The sequence below is a fragment of the Phragmites australis genome, chromosome 3 (assembly GCF_958298935.1).
Source record: "Phragmites australis chromosome 3, lpPhrAust1.1, whole genome shotgun sequence".
Taxonomy (NCBI): Eukaryota; Viridiplantae; Streptophyta; class Magnoliopsida; order Poales; family Poaceae; genus Phragmites; species Phragmites australis.
The window spans coordinates 5,638,686-5,662,403 of NC_084923.1; the positions used below are offsets into that span (position 1 = coordinate 5,638,686).

The window sequence follows — 23,718 nt, forward strand, 5'->3', positions numbered from 1 at the left end:
CTTTTCATCGAACTGCTTATACGATACAGCTTTATAAAACTTTATCTGAAGAACCAGACACACCCTAAGAGAAGAAATAATCATCTCCTCACAAATAGGAAAATGAACCACTATATTAGAACTTGGATCTTGTTTGTTTGTAAACTAAAGAACTCATTAATATATATATATATATATATATATATATATATATATATATATATATATATATATATAACCTTTACAGGAAACGATTTAATTTCCACAAGATTCAAAGAAAAAATGTATTCTAAACAGGCCCTAAACCTTGTAACAACCTATTGTCCATGTGTAAAGCCACAAAACTTCTGGGTCTAAAATACAAAGCCAACCTGTAAATAAAAATTGAAGGAAATCTTTACCACCGGCCATGGCAGGAAGAGAAGGACAAAAGAGGGCAGCTAGCTCCTGCAAGATCTTGACATGTGTGAAGACTGCAGCCACCACCACCGCCTTTAATTCCTTCTCTCTTCCTGCCTCCCCACACCACCACACCACACAAGTTTACCAAAAAGCATCGTCGTCGTCGTCATCATCCGGGAATGGAGGGAGGAGAAATCAAGAAGCCGCGACCTCCTGCAAGCTATCGATCGGCAGCAGCCTTGGGTTTGATCCCATCGATCGATGGGTCGCATGCCGCGCCGACTCGACCCAGCCATCTGAGATCGATCGATCAGTGTCGATCCATGGGGAGCGGCAAGGTGTCCCCAGGCGCCGTTGCCGGCGCGAGCGGGCCGCCGCCGGGCGCCGTGTGCTGCATGTGTGGCGACCGCGGCCTCCTGCCCGAGCTCTTCCGCTGCTCCGCCTGCTCCGTCCGCTCCCAGCACACGTACGTGCACAGTGCATCCATCCATTGTCAGCCCCTCTAATTTCTCGCACAGTAATTATCGCGTCCGTACACGCGGCCGATCGATCCCTAATTCGATCTGCACTTGCAGCAGCATCGATTGCGCTACCTGAATAAATTAAAGACCGTCGATCTCTGATTATTGTCGGTGAGCTTGCGCATGGGAGATTTAATTAGTTTATGTGGTTTATTAAGTGAACTCCATTGGGGGCCAGATTCATACATTCTTTGGTTTTCTTGGCATATAACCATTCCTTAGTTTTGCAGCTTCTCCTTCTACTAATGGAAAGATTCGTATATAGTTCTTGTTTCTTCTTCTTTTGGATCAAAGATGCGTAATGATTATTAACTCTTATGTGTATTCTTGGAAAAGAAACTGTTGAATTTGGAATTTATCTTGTACCACTCAGCTAAGATATATTCGTACAAGCCATATGCATCCAGATAGCTTTGAATTAGAAATGTCCACCCCACGATCGAACATATATAGTTCATGACTGATGATAACTTTTTCCGAGAATATGTGAGCCCGCAGAACTGCTTTGTGGATCTGTAGTATTTCATGAACTGATCGCCCCCTATCAAAACTCAAAAATCCATCAGTCGCGCGCGTGTGTATGTCCGTGCATTTGATGCCACGTTTGGCATATTTCTCGGCCGATCCTTTTCTTCGTCGCCCATCCTGTTAATTTATTCCTTCTACTTTTCGCACGATCGACGCCAAAATTGTCAAACGAGACAGGGCCCATGTATACATTCGATCGACGTTGATTTAAGCCGAATTGTGTAGCTGATCTTGCACCCGGCCGCATCCAACTGCACCACTGTTAGTTTCAGTTCTTACTTCTTAGTTTGATCTTCAATATAATGCCTCATGAATGCAAGTGTCCAACTCATAATTTGCATGCAATAACGTACGCCACATACTTGTATTGGTGCTTGCATGCATGCTCATGATCATGTATTACGTGTCAGATACTGCACGTATCGGTACCCGAAGGCGGAGTCGTACGGCACCTGCAACTGGTGTCTGAGGGCGGACGGAGGTGTGCCTTCTACTTCTAACTCGCCGAGATCCGCTGGCAAAGCGGCCGTCCGGCCGGCAGCTCAGGGCGACACGACCGGCGGCGTCGGCGGCGGCAGTGGCAGATCACCCAAGGTTGCAGCTCGTGGCGACTTCGCGTCGTCGAACCTAAGCAAGCCTATCAAGAAGCAACAGCAGCGGCGGCTCCTGCTGCGTGGATCGGCGTCGGACCTTGGCAGCCGCGTCCGCGCCGACCACGACGATCCGCCGTCGCCCGGCGTCGCGCGGGGCAGGCCGAGGGTCCGGAGGTACAAGCTCTTGGAAGAGGTGATGATCACTAGCTAGCCAGCAGCTCTTGTGGGCTCGATGTGTGCGTATTAGGTGTATGTTCGTGTGCATATGTAGACAGCAGCTTGTGCTGCCATCAGTGCCATGGATGCATGGAGATCTAGCTGTGTGCTGAGTTGTTAATCTGCGCGCGCGTGTACATGAGGAGTACTTGCTAACGTGCAGCTCGATCATGTGATGAGCAGCGCGCTAGCTTGATCGATCGTCGGTTGGTTAAGCTGTTTATAGAGAGAGTTCGATCTGCGTGTAAATAAATAAAGTTTTTTTCCCTTTCCATGAACACTTTCAGTCTCGAGCGTAATCAAGGTGATTAAAGAGAAGGCTTCCGTTATTTCATGCATGTATGATTTCCTTATGTTCCTCTCGTGGTCGTGGGTTGTTGTTTATAGATGTTGAGTTTCATGCAACCAGAAAATCCAAAATCCCATCGTTCAATATTCCTTCTCACGTGTTTTTTATGTAGAAAATCCTTGTCATATCTAGGCTCAGTTATGCATATGACATGGACCCAACTTTGGTGAAAACCTAGTCATTTGTGACAACGTCCCAAAGATGAGCAAAAGAGACTTAACGTCCTAACGTTGTGCTGGTTAGGTCTCGAACATAGTGTTGGGAAATTAGCCATTAGCGAAAATAACGGATTGATCTACCGAGATGAGCCATATGATCACAGACGATCATTACACCAAACCACCTCATCAGTACCGGTTCAAAATCGTCATCAGTGACGGGTTTTGAACCGACACTGATTACTCGGCACTAATAATCACTAACTATCAGTGCCGGGTATAGAATCGACACTGAAAATCACTATCAGTGCCGATTTGTGGCTCCAACCGACACTCATAGTCGGTCTCGATTCAACGTTTTTCTGGTAAAAAAAAGTTCCAATTTTTTTCGCGACCAGAGGTCACCCACCGATCGCGCCCAATATTCGTAAAGTCATGTGATATTCGCTCGCATGCGGCAACCAAGAGTCAAACTCAAGACCTCATAGCCTGTGCGCATGCATGACCCCTCTAACCATCTCAACTATCGTCCGTTCGTGAGTATAGTAGCAAAATAAATCCTTTTAACATCTTCTGACCGAACGTTTGAATAGCTATTTAGATATCTAAATAATCTCAAATAAAAAAGTGATAAAGTACAAAGTTGTAGATCTCGTCGAGAGCTACAATTTTCATATAAAGTTTTTTGCATCCGACTTCGTGTGAAAAAGTTATGATTTTTTTAATGTGAGCTGTCATTGACCACCGCTGCAACTTTATTATAATTATTTGAGCATTTAAATGACCTCAAATTAAAAAGTTTTCAACTACAAAGTTGTACATCTCATAGAGAGCTATAACTTTCATATAAAGTTTTCCCCATCTGACTTCGTGTGAAAAAATTATGAATTTTTTAAGATGAGCTGTGAGCCTATGACAGTAGCAATAATCAGTGGCAGTTCGTAACTAAACCGACACTGATGTATTAGTGCTGGTTCGTGTCTAGAACCGGCACTGTTACAGCCACTATCGGTGCTAGTTCCAGCCAAGAACCGACATTGAGAATGACTATCAGTGCTGGTTCTTATCTCCTCAGCTGTTGTTCGCGCGCGGGAGTTTAAGAACCGGCACTGATACGTCTTCAATGCCGATTACTATTGAACCGGCACTGATGGGACGCTACATATGTGGTGTTCTGTAGTAGTGGACACCATCAGAGATACAATGTTTGTTAACGAGGTTCAACAGAGGCCTACATCTCCAGGGCATGACTACAGACGCTTCTCCCTAACTAGCAACACCGGTCACTTTCCGGGGTTCCTGACAGCCTCACTGTCCCCTTGTGAACCTATCGTCATGCCGTCATGGTTACAAACAACAACCTTCCTCTCATATTTATGGAAAGACATGGTTACAACAATACTACTAAGATTCCACCTAGAGTCCTATAATGATTCTGTCATATACCTCTAATACAACAAACTCCACCTTAAAGAATAATCTGCCACATTGAAACCGTTATGCACAAACCTTTATATACACCAGACTTGAGTTGAACTCTTTGCTGCTCAACAAGAGCTGTCAGATGAGTTTTACTCAGACCCACCACCTTCCAGAGACTCTGCTATCCCTATAACTTCTGGCTCCCTCCACCTGAAACAGAGCACCATGCTCTTCTATCAATACAGTCTCCCTAAGCAAAATCAGATTCCTCTTTAGCCTTGACACATGCCTGACCTCCCTGTGAGGAACGATGACGTTCTAAGGGGGGAGAGGGGTGAATAGGACACTAAAAATCTAATGGCTCTAAAAACTTCACAAGATATCAACTTCTATCTAAACATATTTTAGATTTATCTAGTGTGTCTACTCTATCGTTCAAAAAGGTTTACAACATATTCTAGGAAGGTAAATTGCATGTATGTAAATACGAAAACATAAATAAGGTAGAGAATAAACCCAGCACAAGAGATTTTTATCACATGGTATCGATGGCATACAAGCTACCCCTAGTCCATGTTGGAGCTTCAAAAAAGATACGTTTCCGGTCGCCAAGATTCTTCCGATCACAGCTCTTGAGCTATCAAACCATCAAGGTAAGATCTCAAGCACGATGGGCAACCAAGCCACCAAGATGAGATCTCACTACTAACCCCCTCTTCCGGTCGCTTATACGCCGTCTTCACTTTGGAGTTTTAGCTGCCAAAGCAAGGGCCTCCGTGTCCCTGTACATGCTTATTGTAGCTGCTCCACAACAAGTTGGAGGGTCAACATGCTTTAGCCACCATGGCTCAAGGTGCTGGTGAGTCAACAAGACTCCAAGGTGCCGGTGTACCTCTCAGTACAAGATTGAATCATTTCTTGATCCACTCTCTAGGTTGCAATACCTAGTAACACTTTTCTCTAGGTCTATAAGCACTAATCACTCGATATTCTCGTGCTTAATCATCTTGAATGATCACTTTTAACACTTTGATGGCTTTTACGTCTTCTCAAGTGTCTATGAGCTTTTCTGGACTCTAGCATATTCAAATGACTGAGTGGAGGTGTATTTATAGTCTCAACTCGCGGACTAGCCGTTGCCCCAACAGCTTAAATTCTCTGTATACGCCGGATACTTTGGTGTAGACAAATTGTACTCATCGAAACTTTCGGCATGTACACATTCGAAAAACTAGTTGTTGAAACTCCACTTAAAACTATGTGAACATCAGATATTCCGACGTGTTCACCAGCTCTATCGCCGGACCTTCCGACGTGTTCAACTGAGCCATCCCGCGCCTTTCTAAATGCAAAATACTCCAGCATTGCTTTGCTTCATCGCCGGACCATCTCTCCAGTGGGCAAGGTCGGCTCAAGAAATGTGTGTTAAACTATACCAAACCAGATTTTGATATCTTCTCTGCAACAAATGCTCCGACGTATACTCTACCGATCGTCGAATCTTCCAGCGTGTACCATCTTTAAGCTTCAACTAAAAAATGCTCCGCCATTCATATCTCCACATCGCCGAATCATCTGGCGTGTAAAAACACCCAGCAAGAAAATACTCCAGCATTCACAACTCCTCTGCATCGGACCTTCCGGTATAGTTATTTTTTCTAGAAGTTCTCCAATTCAATCAAATTTTGTTCCGACTATATGGCTTCTTAATGGAGGATGTCTTACACCTGCTATTGTTTTAGCTCCATGCATGCATCTCTCAGCCTTTGCATGGATTATGAAATGGAGGGTGGAATCACTTTCTAAGATGGTGAACTTGATGGTATTCGTTGAACCAGCGCAGTAGAATCTTTTTTTTAGACAAGGGTTTCCCCGACTTTTATTGAAAGCCAAAAAAGAAGTCTTATACTGTGAGGAACAGTCCAAACAATATTTGAATTAATCATTAAGTCGATCATTTACTTAATCACGACTTCAACGATTAACCCGAATACTGCTCCGGTAGTCCCGGCATGTGTTTTGTGCCCAAGATCAGAACACATGCCTTCTAACATCATACATCACAACATAGCTTAATAAAGAGCGAGTAATTAACATTATACTACAAGTTCTCTAAACATGCAACAGTTACCAACAATTTACAGCAAAAGGGAAACAACAACTACGCAGCGGAAGAAACTTATACAACAAAAGAGAGAGCGGTACCATATGCTCTTAGGCACCGTCCTAAAAGCTCGACCTCCTAGAGTAGGATGAATACTCTTGCCTGCCACCCTAATCGGCAGGCACGAAGTAGCCAAAGACAGCCTCTTCTGGGCAGCTGCAATACCTGCATCAACTTAAGGGTAGCACCGTGAGTACGAAGGTACTCACAAGACTTACATAATATGGATATATAATATTTCGACTCCAAGGATTATGCATTGAGCTGTTAGCAAGGACAGGCCATAAGGTTAATTTAAACATATACGGTAGGCAACCTAAACATATATGTGTGAGCACCTATACTTAATCAAACATGCCATTCTACCCTGCAATAACCAACTGAACATAAATAAAACTGTATCGTAAATGTAACAAACGTACTTAAACATATAAGTAAACTGAACCAATTCATCCACCACCATAATAACTAAACCATCAGCTACATATCCGAACCATTATGAGGAACTGTCCAAACAGTATTCTAATTAATCATCAGGAGGATCATTATTCATAATCACAACCTCAGTGATTAACCGGAATACCATCCCGGTAGTCCCGGCACGTGTTTTGTGCCCAAGATCGGAACACATGCCTTTTCAACATGTACATCACAACATAGCTTAAAAAGAGCGAGTAATTAAAGTTATATTACAAGTTCTTAAGCATGCAACCATTTACAACAGTTTACCCAAAGAGAAAACTACGCAGCGGAAAAATAAAAACTTAACAACAACAAAAGGAGAATGGAACCATATACCTTTAGGCTCTACCCAAAAGCTACGCCTCACTAGAGTAGGATGCACTACTCTTGCCCACCACCTGCATCGGCCGGCACGAAGTAGCCAAACACTGCATCACCCTCACTAGCAAAACCTGAAAGCGCATGTATGAGTACAAAGGTATTCGCAAGACTTAATCCATATATAGCACAAATACATAGCTCAACTCCAAGGATTATACATTGAGTTGTTAGTAAGAGTAGGCTACAAGGTTAAGTAAAACATATGCGGTAAGCAACCTAGACACATATGTGTGAGCATCTATACTTAACTCAAAAACAATTACCTTTCTACCCTGTAAATCACAACTTGAACATGTATGTATAGTAACCATAGTACCTCATCCACAAACCACCAACCAAAACCATCACACCATAACCTTATCCCACATCCGTAAACTCTACAATCGATACAAAAAAATAATAGTATGCTCATGATCGAGAGCGCAGCAATTTGAATTGTTCTTACACTCTGCAGGGGAAACAACTTTACCCACACGACTTGAGTACCATTCAGCTTGTGCTACTCACGAAAGTACACACAAGGGGGTACTCGAGTCAACATTTCTCATACCCGAAACCACCCACTTGCAACGCCCCTATGGCACCGGGGTTACCGCGAGCGTGTCCCGGACACCTCCGGCTCCCCGCCACCTTGCTTCTCTTTTTCTTTTTCTCTTACGCGTCATAGAGCCGCAAGGCAAGTGTCGGCACGGTATATGATAATTGGCTTACCTTACCATTAGATCAGCATGTGGTGAGTACGAAAAGTGCTAGAGCCAACTGTACTGACGGATGACCTTAAACGATGCAAGCAGTCTATGGCATCTGTGTTCCTCTCCCGAACTACCCAGAGAACTCCTCCTGGGCAGAAGATACCCCTAACACTGCCCACATCTCGCCTCAATCTCACACCTCAACCATCCATCTCAACCTCATCTTTGTATCTATGAACAGTGATTAAGCCCTAGGTTCACGAATAACGGCAGCACCGTCGCTCGACTTGTACCGAGGACCTAAGCATTGCTAAGAATTTCGAATAAACCTTGAAGCTAGAGACCAACTATATCATCAAGGCTACAAGGATAAGAATTCATCAATAATGCATCAACATAGGTTCTACCTATATTAGCCCGACACTGGACTCAACACATGCAAACATACATAAAGCGTAATTTATCAATTTTAGACTCCTTTTAATTTGAACAAAGGGTGCGGTATGCTTAAATGCTTATCTTTCTGCTATTGGGTTTGCCTGATACTTCCCGAACAGAACTCGCAGAAGTGATGTGCCTCGGTGTCACCCTCGATCACACTTGCGTCACGCTTCGGTTCTTCGTTCACTACTGAAGAACGTATGCAATAATGAGCACGGATGACATGCAACGATGGATGCTCCACAGTGCATGACAAGGTGGAGATGCAATGCATCATGACATGAGTTTTAAAGCCTAAAAAATTTCTTAATTTGGGTTAATGTTAAGCATCTACTCATTTCCTGGATTAATTAAGCTTAACATAAATCTTAACCCTAAATAGGAATTTAATCATGTCTAACATGAGGGTGATCATTTTTAATGAGTAGAGAACCAATTAATAAGATTTACCAAATCGATTTCATCAATTTTGGAGCTACCAAAAATTAATTATGGATTAATGAAGATCATACCCTAATTTATTAACCCATGTAATTTAAATACACTTTTCATAGCTCCTAATATTTTCAACATGTAGATAATGATCATATAAACCTAACAAAATTGGTTTCATGATTTTTAGAGCTACATACAATTTTCCAAGCATTTTACAAGTTTCAGCCAATTAAATAGTTGAACAAATACTCTATTCGCATTTTCTGGAATTTCCCGAATATTAAAATGACTGCAAAACTTTTTGCACACCCAATTGGCTAGCCATACAGGCTGACAGCAGGCCCGGGCGGGTTGACTAGGGTCAAAATTGACCCGCGCCTAGGCTGGCCATGGCGGGCAGTGCTGGCGCGGTTCGCCGGCGGTGAACGGCGGTGGATTCCGGCCAGCCGAGGGTAGCACGAGCATCAGCGCGCCAAGGGGAACCCGCCGGTGGCACATGTCATCGACGGCGAGGTCCGGTGGGCGGTGAGCAGCCGCGCACGGCGGAAACAACACGACGGCGACGCGGTTCGGCGAGCCGACGGCGAAACAACGGTGAAACCCGGATAACCGAGGGCACCAACAGCTTCTACATGTGCTAGCAAACTCGATGGAGCGGCTCTCGGCCGACCAGCCCAGCCAAAACTAGGCTGGTGGCATGCGGCCATGGGTGGCGGCGGCTCGGTCGCCGTGGAGACATGGGCCGGTGACGCGCCGAAGAAAAACGGACGCACACTCTAGGATCTACGGGGGAGGGGGAAGCTCACCACGGTGTCAGTTGGGCCAGAGAGCCAGTGGCTCGACGGCTCGGCAGTGAGGCACGGAACTCGGCCATCGGAGACGAAGAAGAAGGTGCCCACACGATGGGCCGGCGGCGGATTCGGAGGGGAAACGACTAGGGAGACTTCGGTGAAGCTCCTCCTGAGCTCCTGGGGGCTTGGCCAGGGCAGAGGTGAGCTCGACGGCGCGGATTTTGCCGTCGGCCGATGTGCTGCTCAACTGTGCTCTGCGTGCTCTGCTCTTGCGTGTGCACGGCAAGTGAGATAGGGAGGAGAGAGTGAGCAGAGGGCAGGGAGGGGAGGAGATAAGGACCGTGGCCACTCCTCGATGCCGTGCTCCGGCTTTCTGGCGACGTGGTTGGCCACAGAAGTCAATAAAATCGACGTTGCCCACGAGCAGTGCTCGGCGAGAGAGAGGAGGTGAGAGGTAGAGAGAGGGATGACAGGTGGGGCTGATGAACAGTGACCAACAAAAGAAAATATAATCTCCACTTCTTCTATTCAAAAGAATATCTTCCCGTGGTCCAAAAATCATGAGACAATTTTTTTGTGAAACTACAATTCATGTGCAACCCATTTTAACTGTTTTGACCCATAATGCCTGAGCTAATTTCAAAATAAATTCTCCAAACATGCAACCTTTTCTAACTTGTGGTAATTTTTATGCCTTCAAAATAATCCCCAAAAATTTGGAAAAATTCATTTATATCCTTCATATTGCATGTACTAATTTCTAAAATTATTCCCAACACTATGTTGTATAGCAATATTGTGAGTTGCTTAACAATACACCAATTAATATTGATTTTCATAATTTATGTTTAATTGAAAATGCATGTTCATAATTCACCAAAACAATTAAGTATGATGCCAATGATGTTTATGATGCTTAACGACATGCTTAAGCCATCTGGGTTGTTACAACCATCACCCACAAACGAGAACTCTACGATCGGGTGTAAATGAAACAATAGCATGCTCATGACCGAGAGCGTAGCAGTTCGAACTATTTATATACCCTGCAGGGGATACTCCTGGACCCGCACGATACGATGACTATACGGCTTGTGCTACCCGCTAAAGTGCACACAAGAGGGTACTCGTGACAACATTTCCCAACCAGCCCCAACCGTGTGGATCGTGCATCGCTCGGCGCGGTGGTACTAGAACTACTCCCGGAGCAAACTAGTACCACTTACAAGCTCGTCCGCTCACACCGTCGATGTTCAGGCCCACAAAGCCACAGCTGCGAAGGTATTCGGCTTGCCTTACCATTAAATCGGCATGTGGTGAGTAAGGTAAGTAGTAAAGCCAACTACCCCAACGATCGGCCTTAAACGATGCAAGTGGTCTACGGTGCCTGGGTTCCTCTCCTGAACTGCCCCTAGGACTTTCCTTCGAGGCAGATGTCACCTCTAACACCGCCCACATCTTGTCTCATACTCACCACTCATCCAACCAACATCCACATAACCATATACGTGCACAAGTAGTAAGCCCTAAGCTCGCGAACAACGGACAAACAATTGCTCGTCTTCTACCGAGGACCTATGCATTACTAAGTATTTCAACCGACTCTTAGACATTTACCACGCTACCAAGACTACAAGGATATAGATGAACAATTCAAGGTAGGGATTATGCAATTAACATAGATTCTACCCATAAAAACCCAACATCGACTCCCTATATATGCAAACCTATACATAAACATAGTTTATCAATATTTAGATTTTATTCAATTCGACAAAGGTGCAATATGATAGATGCTTGCCTTGATGCTCAGGTGGCTGCCTAAAGTTATCCACACAACACTCAGAGAAATCCAGAAGATTGGAGTCGTCTTCGACCACGGGCGTGGGGAGTGAGGGAGGAGAGAGGGAGAGGGAGTGGGCTGCTGCCCATAGAGAGGTGGGGTGGTTGGCCCACATGTAGGGCCCACGTTTTAGAGAATGGTTCATTTTGATTGCGAATTTCATTCTTTTCCCTCCCGAATTTTCTCTCTCATCCAATTGACTTTTAACGAAGTGCATTAGTATTTCGAATTAGTTACACAAAATTAAACATAATACTTAAAAATCATGATTATGCTTAATTGCGTGATTAAGGATTTAGGACGTGACATATACAGATGCAAAGACAGGAAAAAGACAAAAAAAAAGAAACAACCAGCTGAGGACACTAGCTAACGAGAGAAGCACGGAGTTTACAACCAATATAACACAGATAAATACAACCCTAGCTCACCCTTGAGCACCTAGCGGCTAACTCAACAACAACTCCACGAAGGACTATATCTCCACCACATCAGTGAGAGGCACTGGGTTAGTATCAAATGCTTTGATCCAATGCAGAAGATGTGGTACCATAGTTTCCATTGTGGCCTTTTCATCAGGATTGAGAAGAAACTTCCACCTCTGCAAGAATGAGATTCAGAAAACAGAATATCAATTAGAGAAGTAGGGAATTTTTGTTCAATTGACATTTTATTGCACAGTAGAATCTTATCCTGCTTGTAGCCTGTAGCCTGTAGGTCACCATGATTCCGATCCCCTGAGTCCTGAAAACGCAAACCTGTCAGGATCTCACAAAGACTGGGTTGGATATGTTGCCTTTTTCCATAGATATACTCTGTTACCCTCATCTGTCAGTTCGGTTGCTGTCACTGAGACGAACGGTGCCACGTAGACGGTAGACACGATTCATCGATTGCATTGGATGATCGATACAATGTGATAAAGAGATTGTTCAATTGTATTGTGGCTGTGGATTTGTGGCACAAATATCTCACATCGTTCAAACGTGTGCACGAGCTGTGATGATGCCATGTGCCCCAACAACCCGGAGATGGATCAGCTGCAGAGGCAGATTCATGGCAGCACCTGCTGTGGATCTGGGACGAGCAATGAGATAAAAGACCTGGCCTGAAACCAAGCTTTTTCCCAGTGTCCGTCCTAGCTACATGGTCCTGCATGCTAGGAGTAATGCGGTGCAGGCTGTAGGCTGTAGCAGTAATGAAAATACAGCAGTACTAATGCAAGTACTTGCTTCCAGCATGTAAACCAAGTTTTTATGAGCTTTTTGACCAGACCAACACCTGTTCATATAACCAGGTTCAGACTTTGGAGTTTTGGTGAAGATGAACTGAAGTCTGAAGAGCAAGGAGGCATATGGTTACACTGTCCTGTGTCATCTTCAACCATGGCACAAGATTGCAATGGTAAAGTAGAGGACCCAAGCAAAGCAATGTGCATCTCCTAGACCAGCCAGCACCACCACACCACATGTGATGTGTAAGAAGCAGAGCAGAGCCCTCATTCTTTTGAGGCAGGCATGCCTCCTCATCACACTGTATCTAACCACAAAGATTCCTATGCCTTCCTTTCTTGCTCTGTTCAGACCACCACGTAACATTCACTTCTCAATCCTTCACTGCCTTTTTTTCTTTTAACGAACTAGCAATTGTTACCAATTATATTAATAAAAAGAAAAGTCCGATAGACTAACATACTCGGTTAATTAAGGGGAAACCGAGTAAAAACCACAAAACACAACTCGCTAAGAACCTAGCCTGGTCCTAGAGCACCACAAAGACAACACAACAAGCTACAACCAAAGCTACTAAAGAGCCAATAGAAGGAGAATCTCAACAGCACCGCTCCCGAGCGGCTCTTAATATCGACGACTCATAGCTCCGCATAATCTTGAAGGCCGACGACTGAAATGATCTGCGAGAGCACCACCGACGGTAGGGGAGGTGATCCATCGAAACAGGCTAGGTACTTCAAGGCAGGGTGAGCATTTCGACGGACTATTGACCTATCATAAACCTCCTCCTATGTCTTGCTGGCATCACCGTCAGTGATGAAGGTCTTGGAGGAGAGCAAGGGGGTCCTTGACCCTACAAAATGTGAGTGTTTAGGAGCCTTAGCAGAGTCCAAAACAGGCGCAACAGGACAATTCGAATTATATTCTAGGGTCTCCGGCTCGAACAAGGTGGGGGCGGTTGCCAACAAGAGTAGGTAAGCTTCAGAAGGCTACTCATAAATTGGGGACGCCGCCTCTAACTGTTGAAAGTCAATCCCCGAGTAGTCACAGGAGTACTCCAGGGACTCTGGCTCAAGTCTAGGAAGGAACAGAGCCATCGAGTGTTGCTCGCAATCTTGAGGGGTCGTGGCCACAGGAGTTGTGGTGGATCCATCTTCCACCTTTGCGTCATGAGCTTGAGGTTGCAACCTAGGGTTGGTCATGGACCTTGACCACACCTTGGTAGCTAAATGGGCAACACCATCCACAATGTTGTCCAAAGGGACGACAAGAGGGTCAACTTAAAGCAACGATCGTTCTGTGGGCAGATCCTGATGCATCTACGAATGGTTCATGAGCGCCTCCTTGTGCTTCCATGTTGTCAAGGTGTTGGTGCCTTATCCACCTTATTGGCGGCAAAAAACTCAGTGTCATCAGGGGCCGCAACGGTCACCGACAAGGGTTCTCCAAGAGGCGTACACGTAGCCACAAGTGAAGAAAGGAACGATAGGGTTGGAGAGCGCCGAACCAGAGAGCAAGGACCAAAGAGGCCAACCATATCGACACCAGAGGGGTCCTCATTTGGTGGCCCTACGCACTCCATTTGGTTGGCCACACGCACCAGCCATAACATGATAGAAAAAAATCTCGTCCCTGAGAGGGCACAACTCTACCTCCAAACATGTTGCAAATTGTTGTTGGAGCTCATAGCGTAGCAGCTGTAGTAGAGGTGGATTCACAGACTGAAGGTCTAGTGTGGTCGAGCCCTGAGGGCATGGCAACAGCATCCACACCTATCATCCCCTATCGCGGTGGTCCGAGTTGGTGTCCAAACTACTCCTAGTAAAGAGTCGAGGTGAAATCGATGAAGAGGAGCGACGCCCACACCGTGGAGTTGTAGCCATAAACTTCGCATATCCCCGAGAAGGTGGGGAGGGAGCATGCGTGCTAGGAGGAGAAGTGGACTGAAAGCAGCACTGCTGCTTTCGATGCCCAGGGCCTTGACAACTGATGTAATGGAAAACATCCTGGATGGAATCTACTTAGTGGTCACGTGCAAGGCAGCGGTAAAATCTACCCTGAGCCCACCTTTTGAAAGTGAGACTATGCTCTGATTGAGCTATGAGTGAAAGAGTCATTAGCTGCTTGGTGTGGCAAGGAAGAGGATCCTTCCTAGCGACCCTTCGAGCCCACCAACACTAACGGTGCCTCGACATAATTGGAGGATAGAACCGATGAAGGTGAAGCTGGTGGCATTGGTGGCGATGGCAGAGGTGACAACGGTAGAGGTGACAACGACAGAGGTGGGGATACCGCCCATGACTCTAGAATCGTTGATGGGCCCAAGAATAACCCTGGTGTCGACTCAAAGGTGGCTGCGGCTCAGGGTAGCGATAGGGCAGTGGATCTAGGTGTCAGTGACTTGTGGCTCTGTTGGGCTCAGGCGTCGGCCTGAGGCAATGCCACATGGCTTGGTGGCGGTGGCTCTATGTTGCAGCAGGATGTTGAATCTGGACATCAATGACTTGTGGCATCGTCGGGCTCAGGCGACAGCTCGAGGTGGCGCCACATGGCTCGACGTGTGTTCGGTGCACGGCTACCCAATGGCAGGAGTAGCTACTGGTAGATGCCTCTAGCGGTGGCGCATGGGGCAATGCAGCAGATGAGTAGAACGATGAGGTGTGTCACCATGCGCTGCGCTGGTCGGGCCCAATTGGCGATCGTGGGTAGTGAAAGTGCATCTAGGCCCCCTATGTGGGTTTTGATGATTGACGAAAAATGATTAAGGGACTAATATATTCAATGAGTACGAATAGGTAAAAGTCCTATCGAGTGAAGTAACACAACATTGGTAACCCACAAAAATTGAAGAAAGAAGACGACGAACAGTTTACTCTTTTAAATACTATTTTGTTGTTGAAATTGAGTATGGGACCACCATACTATTAAGAGGGGTGTTACACCGTGGTTTTGTTTTTATCTTAATGCTTAAAAAGATCTACCTATGTCTAGAAAGCGACACAAGCTCACATCATGTTACCGAGTCAAATTTGTTCTGTGTGACATCGGATGTTTTGATCTCCATATCGAATGTTCCAAAATTTCAGAAGTCAGAGTTCTCTGTTTGGTCTTTCTTTTAATATCGGATGTTCTGATGTGAGTCAGAACATCCGACTTTATCAAGTTGAGAGGTCTCGGTTTGGAATTAAAATTCAATATCGAATGTTCCAATAGTTGGATTGGATATTCTGATCCAATCGGAACATCCGGTTTTAGCCAACACAGACCTTTCTGTCTCGATTTAATTTTTCACATTGGATATTCTGATGTGTGGTTTTCACCATATCTGAGTTGCTTTTTAAAGTTCAAATATGTCATTTTGAACTGATCAGATGTTCTGATGTTGATTTCGGAACATCCGATGTGGGCTGAAAATGTGTCCAACGACTAGTTTTTGAAGGAGTCTCTTTATATACCCCTTCCCCCCTCTCACTCCCTACTTTCGAATTTGAGAGCTCTCCAAAGCAAAAAGCCCATCTTCTCTCCCAAGAAAGTGTTCCACCTTTGAGAGGAATTTGAAAAGGAGAGTTTGAGTGCTAGAATTCAGAAGTGAATTTTTGAGCACTAAGTGTTTTCTCCAAGCTTTGGTATTTGCATTCTTTTCTCTTAGAGTTTGAGGACTCCTAGACGTCTAGGAGTTGCTCATGAGCCACCAACACATTTGTGGTGAGCCATGAGAAAGTTTGTGAAGGCTGGATTTTGCCTCCGCAAGGGAAAAAAATACCACAAGAAAGCCAAGGAGTACTTTGTGCAACATCGGGAGGAAAAGGATTGAAAAAGACTCAGTTCAAGTATGACCGAGCCCCTTAATAGAGACGTAGGATTCCCTCAAGGATCCAAACTTCGAGAACAACATCTTCGTCTCTCCGTTCTTCGGTAATTTCGTATATTTGCTTTACTTTAATTGCAAGTTCATAAATTGCATTGTGTTAATACTAGTATTTATATCTTATATAGGATTGCATCTTGTTACTTGCCCTAGAGTAGATTTAAATTTTGTATTTAATTTCATTAAATTGGAATTTTAGCTTTTTAGGGTACTTTTAGAAAAATGCCTATTCACTCTCCTCTAGGCCGCCACCTCGATCCTTCAATTGGTATCAGAGTCTAATCTTTTTAAATTAGACTTAATTATCTAGACAAATATTGGATGGTGGGTAAGGAAGTAGGTTCTAGTGATGATGCAAGAACTCCATATGATTACTCCACTAGTCCTTCAGCATCTTCATATGTGCATGGTTCCTCCGGTAGATCACCATGTTTTGATGGTACTCATTATGCATCATGGAAGCATAAGATGAAAATGCATTTGAAATTGATCAATCCTTCTATTTGGCGCATAGTGAAAAATAGCTATGTTTTGCAGAACTCAGATAATCCCACTGCCGAAGATGACATCAATAAACACAATAATGCTCCAACTGCAAATGCTATCTTTAGTATTTTGAGTGGAGATGAATTCAACCGTATTACCGCACTTGAGAGTGCAAATCAAATTCGGGACACACTCCACGACATACATGAAGGCACATCAAGAGTCTGTGAGTCCTAGCTAGAGCTTCTCAAGAGCAAATTGGATTGATTCATCATGAGTGATGATGAAACCCCAAGTGATATGTGCAACTGCCTAAACTCCTAGTCAATGAGATCAAGTGGCTTGAAAGCAAGGAGATGACCAGCAATTTCATTGTCAAGAGGATGCTCCGAGCAACCACTCTAAGAAATGTCACCTTGGTGACCCTCATTTGTGAGTGAGATGACTTTGAGAAGCTAACGCCTCATGACATCCTTAGAAGGATTCTAGATCATAACTTGATGCAACAAGATTCCAAGGAAGTCTGTGATATCAATAATCTAAGTTCAAGCTCCAAGAAAAATAATCTTGCATTGAAGGCTAGAAGGGAAGTTGAAGAAAGCACTAGTGAAGAAGAAAGTGAAGACCATCAAGAAAAAGAAGAAATGACGCTATTTGTGAATAAATTCAACAAGCTTCTCAAGAGGAGTGACTTGAACAAAAATAGTGGAAGAAAGAAGACATTCAGTAAGTCAAGGGGAAGACACTCAACAAGAACATGCTATGAGTGCGGTGAACCAAGTCATTTCATCGCCGATTGCTCCAACAAGAAGAACAATGGTGAAGGTGAGAAGAAAAGGTACAACAAGGACAAGTACCACAAGAAAGGCAAGAGCAAACACTACCAAAAGAGCTACAAGGGTCAAACTCATCTTGGTCAAGAGTGGGATTCAAATGCCTCCGACACTGACTCCAATGAAGAAGAAGGTGTCGCTACAATTGCTCTTGCCACTTCACCAAAAATTAAGTCACTATTCAAAGATTCAAGTGACAACGAGTCTCCTATTTGTCTCATGGCAAAATGGCGTAAGGTATTTCAACCAACCAAGCTTTCTAATGTTGATATATCTAGTGAGTATGATAGGAATAATGATGATGACTCGTTAGGTCATCTAGATAAATTATCCTTGCCTAGCACGTGTGATTTACTTAAGACAATAGAGGGGCAAGAGTACACTCTTGAAAAACAAGAAGAATTGCTCATCTTTGAAAAAGAGAGAAATCTTGAACTCGAGAGTGCTCTAGCTAAAGAGAAAGTGAAATATGATAATTTGTCTAAATTGTTTGAGTTAGATAAAATTTCAAATACTAAACTTGATAGCTCAAACAAATCACTTCAACAAAGTTTTGACCGCTTGAACAAAGCAAATAAGTCTCTTTAAATGGAAGTTGAAACTCTCAAAAGTAGTATCACCATCTCTAATGATGCAAATTGCTCCCCTAATGTCTCAAATAAAATTGCTTGCTCTAGATGTGAAAATGTTGATATTGTTGCTTGTGCTACTAACTTGAAATCTATGCATGCTTTAACAAGTCAAAATGAGAGCCCCAAGGGGTTTCTGAAGGTGATATGCCCCAGAGCCAATCATAAAGATCATTATATCACACGTCTATGTTAGTGTACTTTTGAATAATATGTTATTCCAAGAATGACTACCTTTTACATTGATTAGCAAGTATGTGACTTGTTCATGAAACTCTTTGTTTATATCATGGTGTTATTCTTAGTCGATCCCTGATCACATATCATTGTGATGATACATAAGATCAGCACATGTATTGATTGATGATCACGTTTCATAGATGACAGGTATATTGATACCAAGTTAATAATGTGGATATTTATGTTAGAGAATATGATGTTGGATAGACCCACCTTGAGATACTGCTGGTACTTTTATTTATGATGTGCCATCGGTTGTTATCTTAAATGATGTACCAGTAGGATCCTTAGACATGAGATCCTTATTGATTCTCAGAATATGTAGTGGCATACTTTGAGGCTGCCAAACGCTATACCGTAACTAGGTAGTCATAAAGGTAGTATTCGGACTTGTCATGAAATATGTCGTGGGGTGTGAGCGATCAAGATGGAATTTACCCCTCCTTGATAATGAGAGAGATATCTCTAGGTCCCTCGAGATAGTTGGATCGAGAAAGTACATGACCATGCCAATATGATTAGAGAGTTAGTCATGATAAATCCACTACTTGATCGAGTAAATGGTCGAACTATCACAAGGGTGGCACATATCTTGCCTTAAGTTTTACTGGTATCGTGAGGCGAATGGATCAGTGCATGTGTATATCAAAGTTCAGCCGATATGATATTTTGTGTATACTCGAGAGTCAACATTTCCTTCTAGGGACCGCTATTGATTTTGGTTTGGAAAGGATTTCCGAGTCATAGCCGTTTGTACATGAACCTAACGGGTCACACACTTAATGAGTTGGAACAAAGTATGCGAATTGGATTCATATATGGGTTTTGATTGAATTGTGATCCATGAGAAGTTAGAGTCCTAAAGGGCTTTCAACATGGGAGCCCATTGTCTAGCTCTATATAAGGAGAGGTATGGGTAGGATGTGCTAAGGTTGAGTCACTCCAAAACCCTAGCCGCAGCCTTCTACATGATCTCCTAAAACCCTAGCCGCGCGTGTGGTGCTAGCACATCGGCTGTCACATCCAAAATCCTTAATCACGCAATCAAGCATAATCATGCTTTTTAAGCATTATATTTAATTTTGCATAATTGTAATTTGGAATACTAATGCACTTCGTTAAAAGTCAATTGGATGACAGAAAAGAAATTTGAGAGGGAAAAAATAAAATTCGCAGTCAAAACGGACCCTTTTATCTAAAACGTGGGCCCCACATGTGGGCCAACCACCCCACCTCTCCATGGGCAGCAGCCCACTCCCTTTCTCTCTCACACACACCTACTCCCGAGCTCCCTCTCCCGAGCTCCAACCGGCGAAGGCAAGAGGAGCACCCCCTCTCTCTCAAACTCTCTCTTCCTCCCTCAAATCCGAGCTCAAGGGAACGAGTGGAGGTATGCATGTGGTACTCACGCAGTCCTTAGCTCATAAGCTTCCCATCCCTCCAATCCATTTGCTCTTTCCCGAAGGATTTGGGCCACATTTGATATCTTTTGGCGTTTAGGGTTGAAACATGAAGAACGCTGGATTTCTCCGTCTCCCGAGTGATTTCCTCTGTCTCCTCCTTCAACCGACGGTCCTCAAGCTCGGCAAAGTGTCTTGGGTGAGTCTCTTAGGCTCTTATGGCATGAATGCACGATTTGGTTGGTTGAAATCTAAGAATTTGGAGCTAGGGTTGAAGTTCACGAGTTCTCGATATTTTGGTAGCAATAGCCAAGTTTTGGTCGATTTCGGCTTATGCGTGTGGTCTTATGCGGTAGAGGAGGTCAAGATGATTCTCTAGGTCCAAATCCCCACCCCAAAGGCCACCGGAATCGCCGGAATGGTCACCGGCGAGCTCACCAAGTTCCCCTGGCCGCATACAATGGTTTGACCGCTTTTCTGGGCGGTCTGACCGTCGTTCCAGGAGTCCGACCGCCCCTCGGGCCGATCTGACCGCCAGAACCCAAACCTCTCTGTTCGCTGGCTGTCTGACCGTGATTTTTGGTGGTCTGATGCGACCCCCGGCGGCCTGACCGCCCCTGTTGGCGGTCTAACCGCGGTTAACTCAGCAGAACCGTTTTCAGCGCAGTTTACTGTTGGTTGAAACTTGTAAAATTCATAATAAATTCTCTATAGCTCCAAAAATTATAGAACCAATTTTTATGGTTTATAATAATCTAATCTACCCATTAAAAATATCTCTAGCCATGAAATAGTTAATTAAATTTCTAAGATGAATTAATTAGGTTAAGGCTTCTTTAATTTGCCACTAATTCTTTACAAGTCCAAAATGAGTTAAACCAATTTTTCTAGTCTCCTTATGACTTGTTCTATCTATGAAAATTATTTTCCTTGCATTATGTGTCATATTTTGGGGCATTTTATAATATGCGTCTTGTGGCATACGTTGTTGCATTTCATTCATGCTTATCATTGCACGCGTTATGTTTCATAGAGCACGTCGATCCATCGATCCCGGAGGCCAAGGGTGATCCCAACGGGCCCCACCCATTTGAGCCAGTGCATCAAGGCAAGCATCTATCATATTGCACCTTTGTCGAATTGAATGAAATCTAAATATTGATAAACTATGCTTATGTATAGGTTTGCATGTATGGGGAGTCGATGTCGTATTTTTATGGGTAGAACCTATATTGATTGCATAATTCCTACCTTGAATTGTTCATCTATATCCTTGTAGCCTTGGTAATGTGGTAAATGTCTAAGAGTCGATCGAAATGCTTAGCAATGTATAGGTCCTCGGTAGAAGACGAGCAATAGTTCTACCGTTATTCACAAGCTTAGGGCTTACTACTTGTTCATGTATATGGTTATGTGGATGTTGGTTGGATGAGTGGTGAGTATGAGACGAGATGTAGGCGGTTTTAGGGGTGACATCTGCCTCGAAGGAAAATCCTGGAGGCAGTCCGGGAGAGGAACCCGGGTACCGTAGACCGCTTGTATTGTTTAAGGCCGATCGTCGGGTAGTTTACTTTAGCACTTACCTTACTCACCACATGCCGATCTAATGGTAAGGCGAGTCGAATACCTTCGCAGCTGTGGCTTTGTGGGCCTGAACATCGATGGTGTGAGAAGACGGGCTTGTAAGTGGTACTAGTTTGCTTCGGGAGTAGTTCTAGTACTGTCACGCCGAGCGGTGCACGATCCACACGGTTGTGGCTGGTTGGGAAAGGTTGTCACGAGTACCCCCTTTGTGTGCACTTTAGCGGGTGGCACAAGCCGTATGGTCCTTGTGTCGTGTGGGTCCAGGAGTATCCCCCTGCAGGATGTATAAACAGTTCGAACTGCCGCGCTCTCGGTCATAAGCATGCTATTGTTTCATTTGCACCTGGTTGTAGAGTTCTCGTATGTGGTTGATGGTTCGGTTATTATGGTGGTGGATGAGTTGGTTCAGTTTACTTATATGTTCAAGTATTTATGTTACATTTATGTTACAGTTTCATTTATGTTCGGTTGGTAATTGCAGGGTAGAATGATATGTTTGGTTAAGTATAGGTGCTCACACATATATGTCTAGGTTCCCTACCGTATATATTTTATTTACCCTTATGACCTGTCCTTGCTAACAGCTCAATGCATAATCCTCGGAGTCGAAATATTATATACCCATATTGTGTAAGTCTTGCGAGTACTTTCGTACTTAGGATGTTGCCCTTAAGTTAATGCAGGTATTGCTGTTGCTGAGGAAGAGGTTGTCTTTGGCTACTTCGTGCCTGCCGATCAGGGTAGCGGGCAAGAGTAGTTCATCCTACGCTAGGAGGTCGTGCTTTTGGGACAATGCCAAAGGGCATGTGGTACCACTCTCTCTTTTGTTGTATATGTTTCTTCTGATGTGTAGTTGTTGTTTCTCTTTTGCTGTAAATTGCTAGAAACCCTTGCATGTTTAAAGAACTTGTAATATAATGTTAATTACTCGCTCTTTATTAAGCTATGTTGTGATGTATTATGTTGGAAGGCACGTGTTCCGATCTTGGGTACAAAACACGTGCCGGGACTACCAGAGCGGTATTCGGGTTAATCGTTGAAGTCATGATTAAGTAAATGATTGACTTATTGATTAATTCAAATACTATTTGGACGGTTCCTCACATCGGCGCTCGGTGTTTCTGCCCAGAACTTGTGGATATTGTAGAGGCGATGTTGCTATCACGACGTTGATCTTCTCAGCAAGTTGATCACAACATGTTCGGGATTGATCGCCGATCATGACGAACTGGTCGACGTACCTACTCGTCTGATCATGGAGCACAACGCGACCACTCGGATCTGGTCGGATAGCACGACACGACCACTTAAAACTGGTCGAGGACGCGACAGACCTGATCTGGAGCTGGTCAAGGAGCACGACTACCTGCTCGGAGTTGGTCAAGGAGTGCGACCATCTGCGCGGGGCTAGTCATGGATTTGATCGAGAAGCTGCTAGAGGAGTTTGACGCGCACGATGTTGAATTGGTCTACTCCAACTCTTCTTTCGATGCACTACGTGTCGAGCAGTAACGATATATTATCTCCTACTAGCATAGTTTTTTGGTGAATACGGTAGAAATTTTTTGTTTTATGCTAGCGTAGCCTACCCGTTACCCAACAATTTCTTCAAAATGGTTTTCTAAAATGTCATATGGGTAGTAAGGCCCTCAAGGAAGTCCTTGGCTCTCAAAAGGAAAATTTTAATCATGCTGGAATTGGATACACTTTACCTAAAAAGGAAAAGGGTAAGACTTGGGTGCAAAAGGATCAACATCACACCAAGTTTATCAGGCACAAAGTATCCAAAAGTTTAGTTATGCTTCTCATGGAGAGGCCTTTGCACCGGTAGCTAGATTAGAAGCCATTAAAATCCTCCTCACATTTTTGGCATTCCAAGGTTTCAAGTTATATCAAATGGATGTCAAAAATGCATTCTTAAATGTGTTACCGAGTCAAATTTGTTATGTGTGATCAACTTCACTGTTAACATCGGATGATCCAGTAACAACAGTGGTACTAACATTGGATCATCCGATGAGTATAACCTCAAAAACTAGCTGTTAGAACCCCAATCAAACCTCTGTGAA

At 44.0% G+C, this 23,718-nt stretch overlaps 1 protein-coding gene across 1 annotated transcript; it reads left to right on the plus strand.

Moving 5' to 3' along the window:
* The first annotated feature begins 375 nt into the window (after positions 1–375).
* LOC133911770 (uncharacterized) lies at positions 376–2,511 on the plus strand. Its single transcript, XM_062354171.1, has 2 exons — positions 376–847; positions 1,841–2,511. The coding sequence occupies exons 1-2, from the start codon at positions 561–563 to the stop codon at positions 2,232–2,234; spliced, it is 681 nt and encodes a 226-aa protein (XP_062210155.1). The 5' UTR covers positions 376–560; the 3' UTR covers positions 2,235–2,511.
* Positions 2,512–23,718: the final 21,207 nt, after the last annotated feature.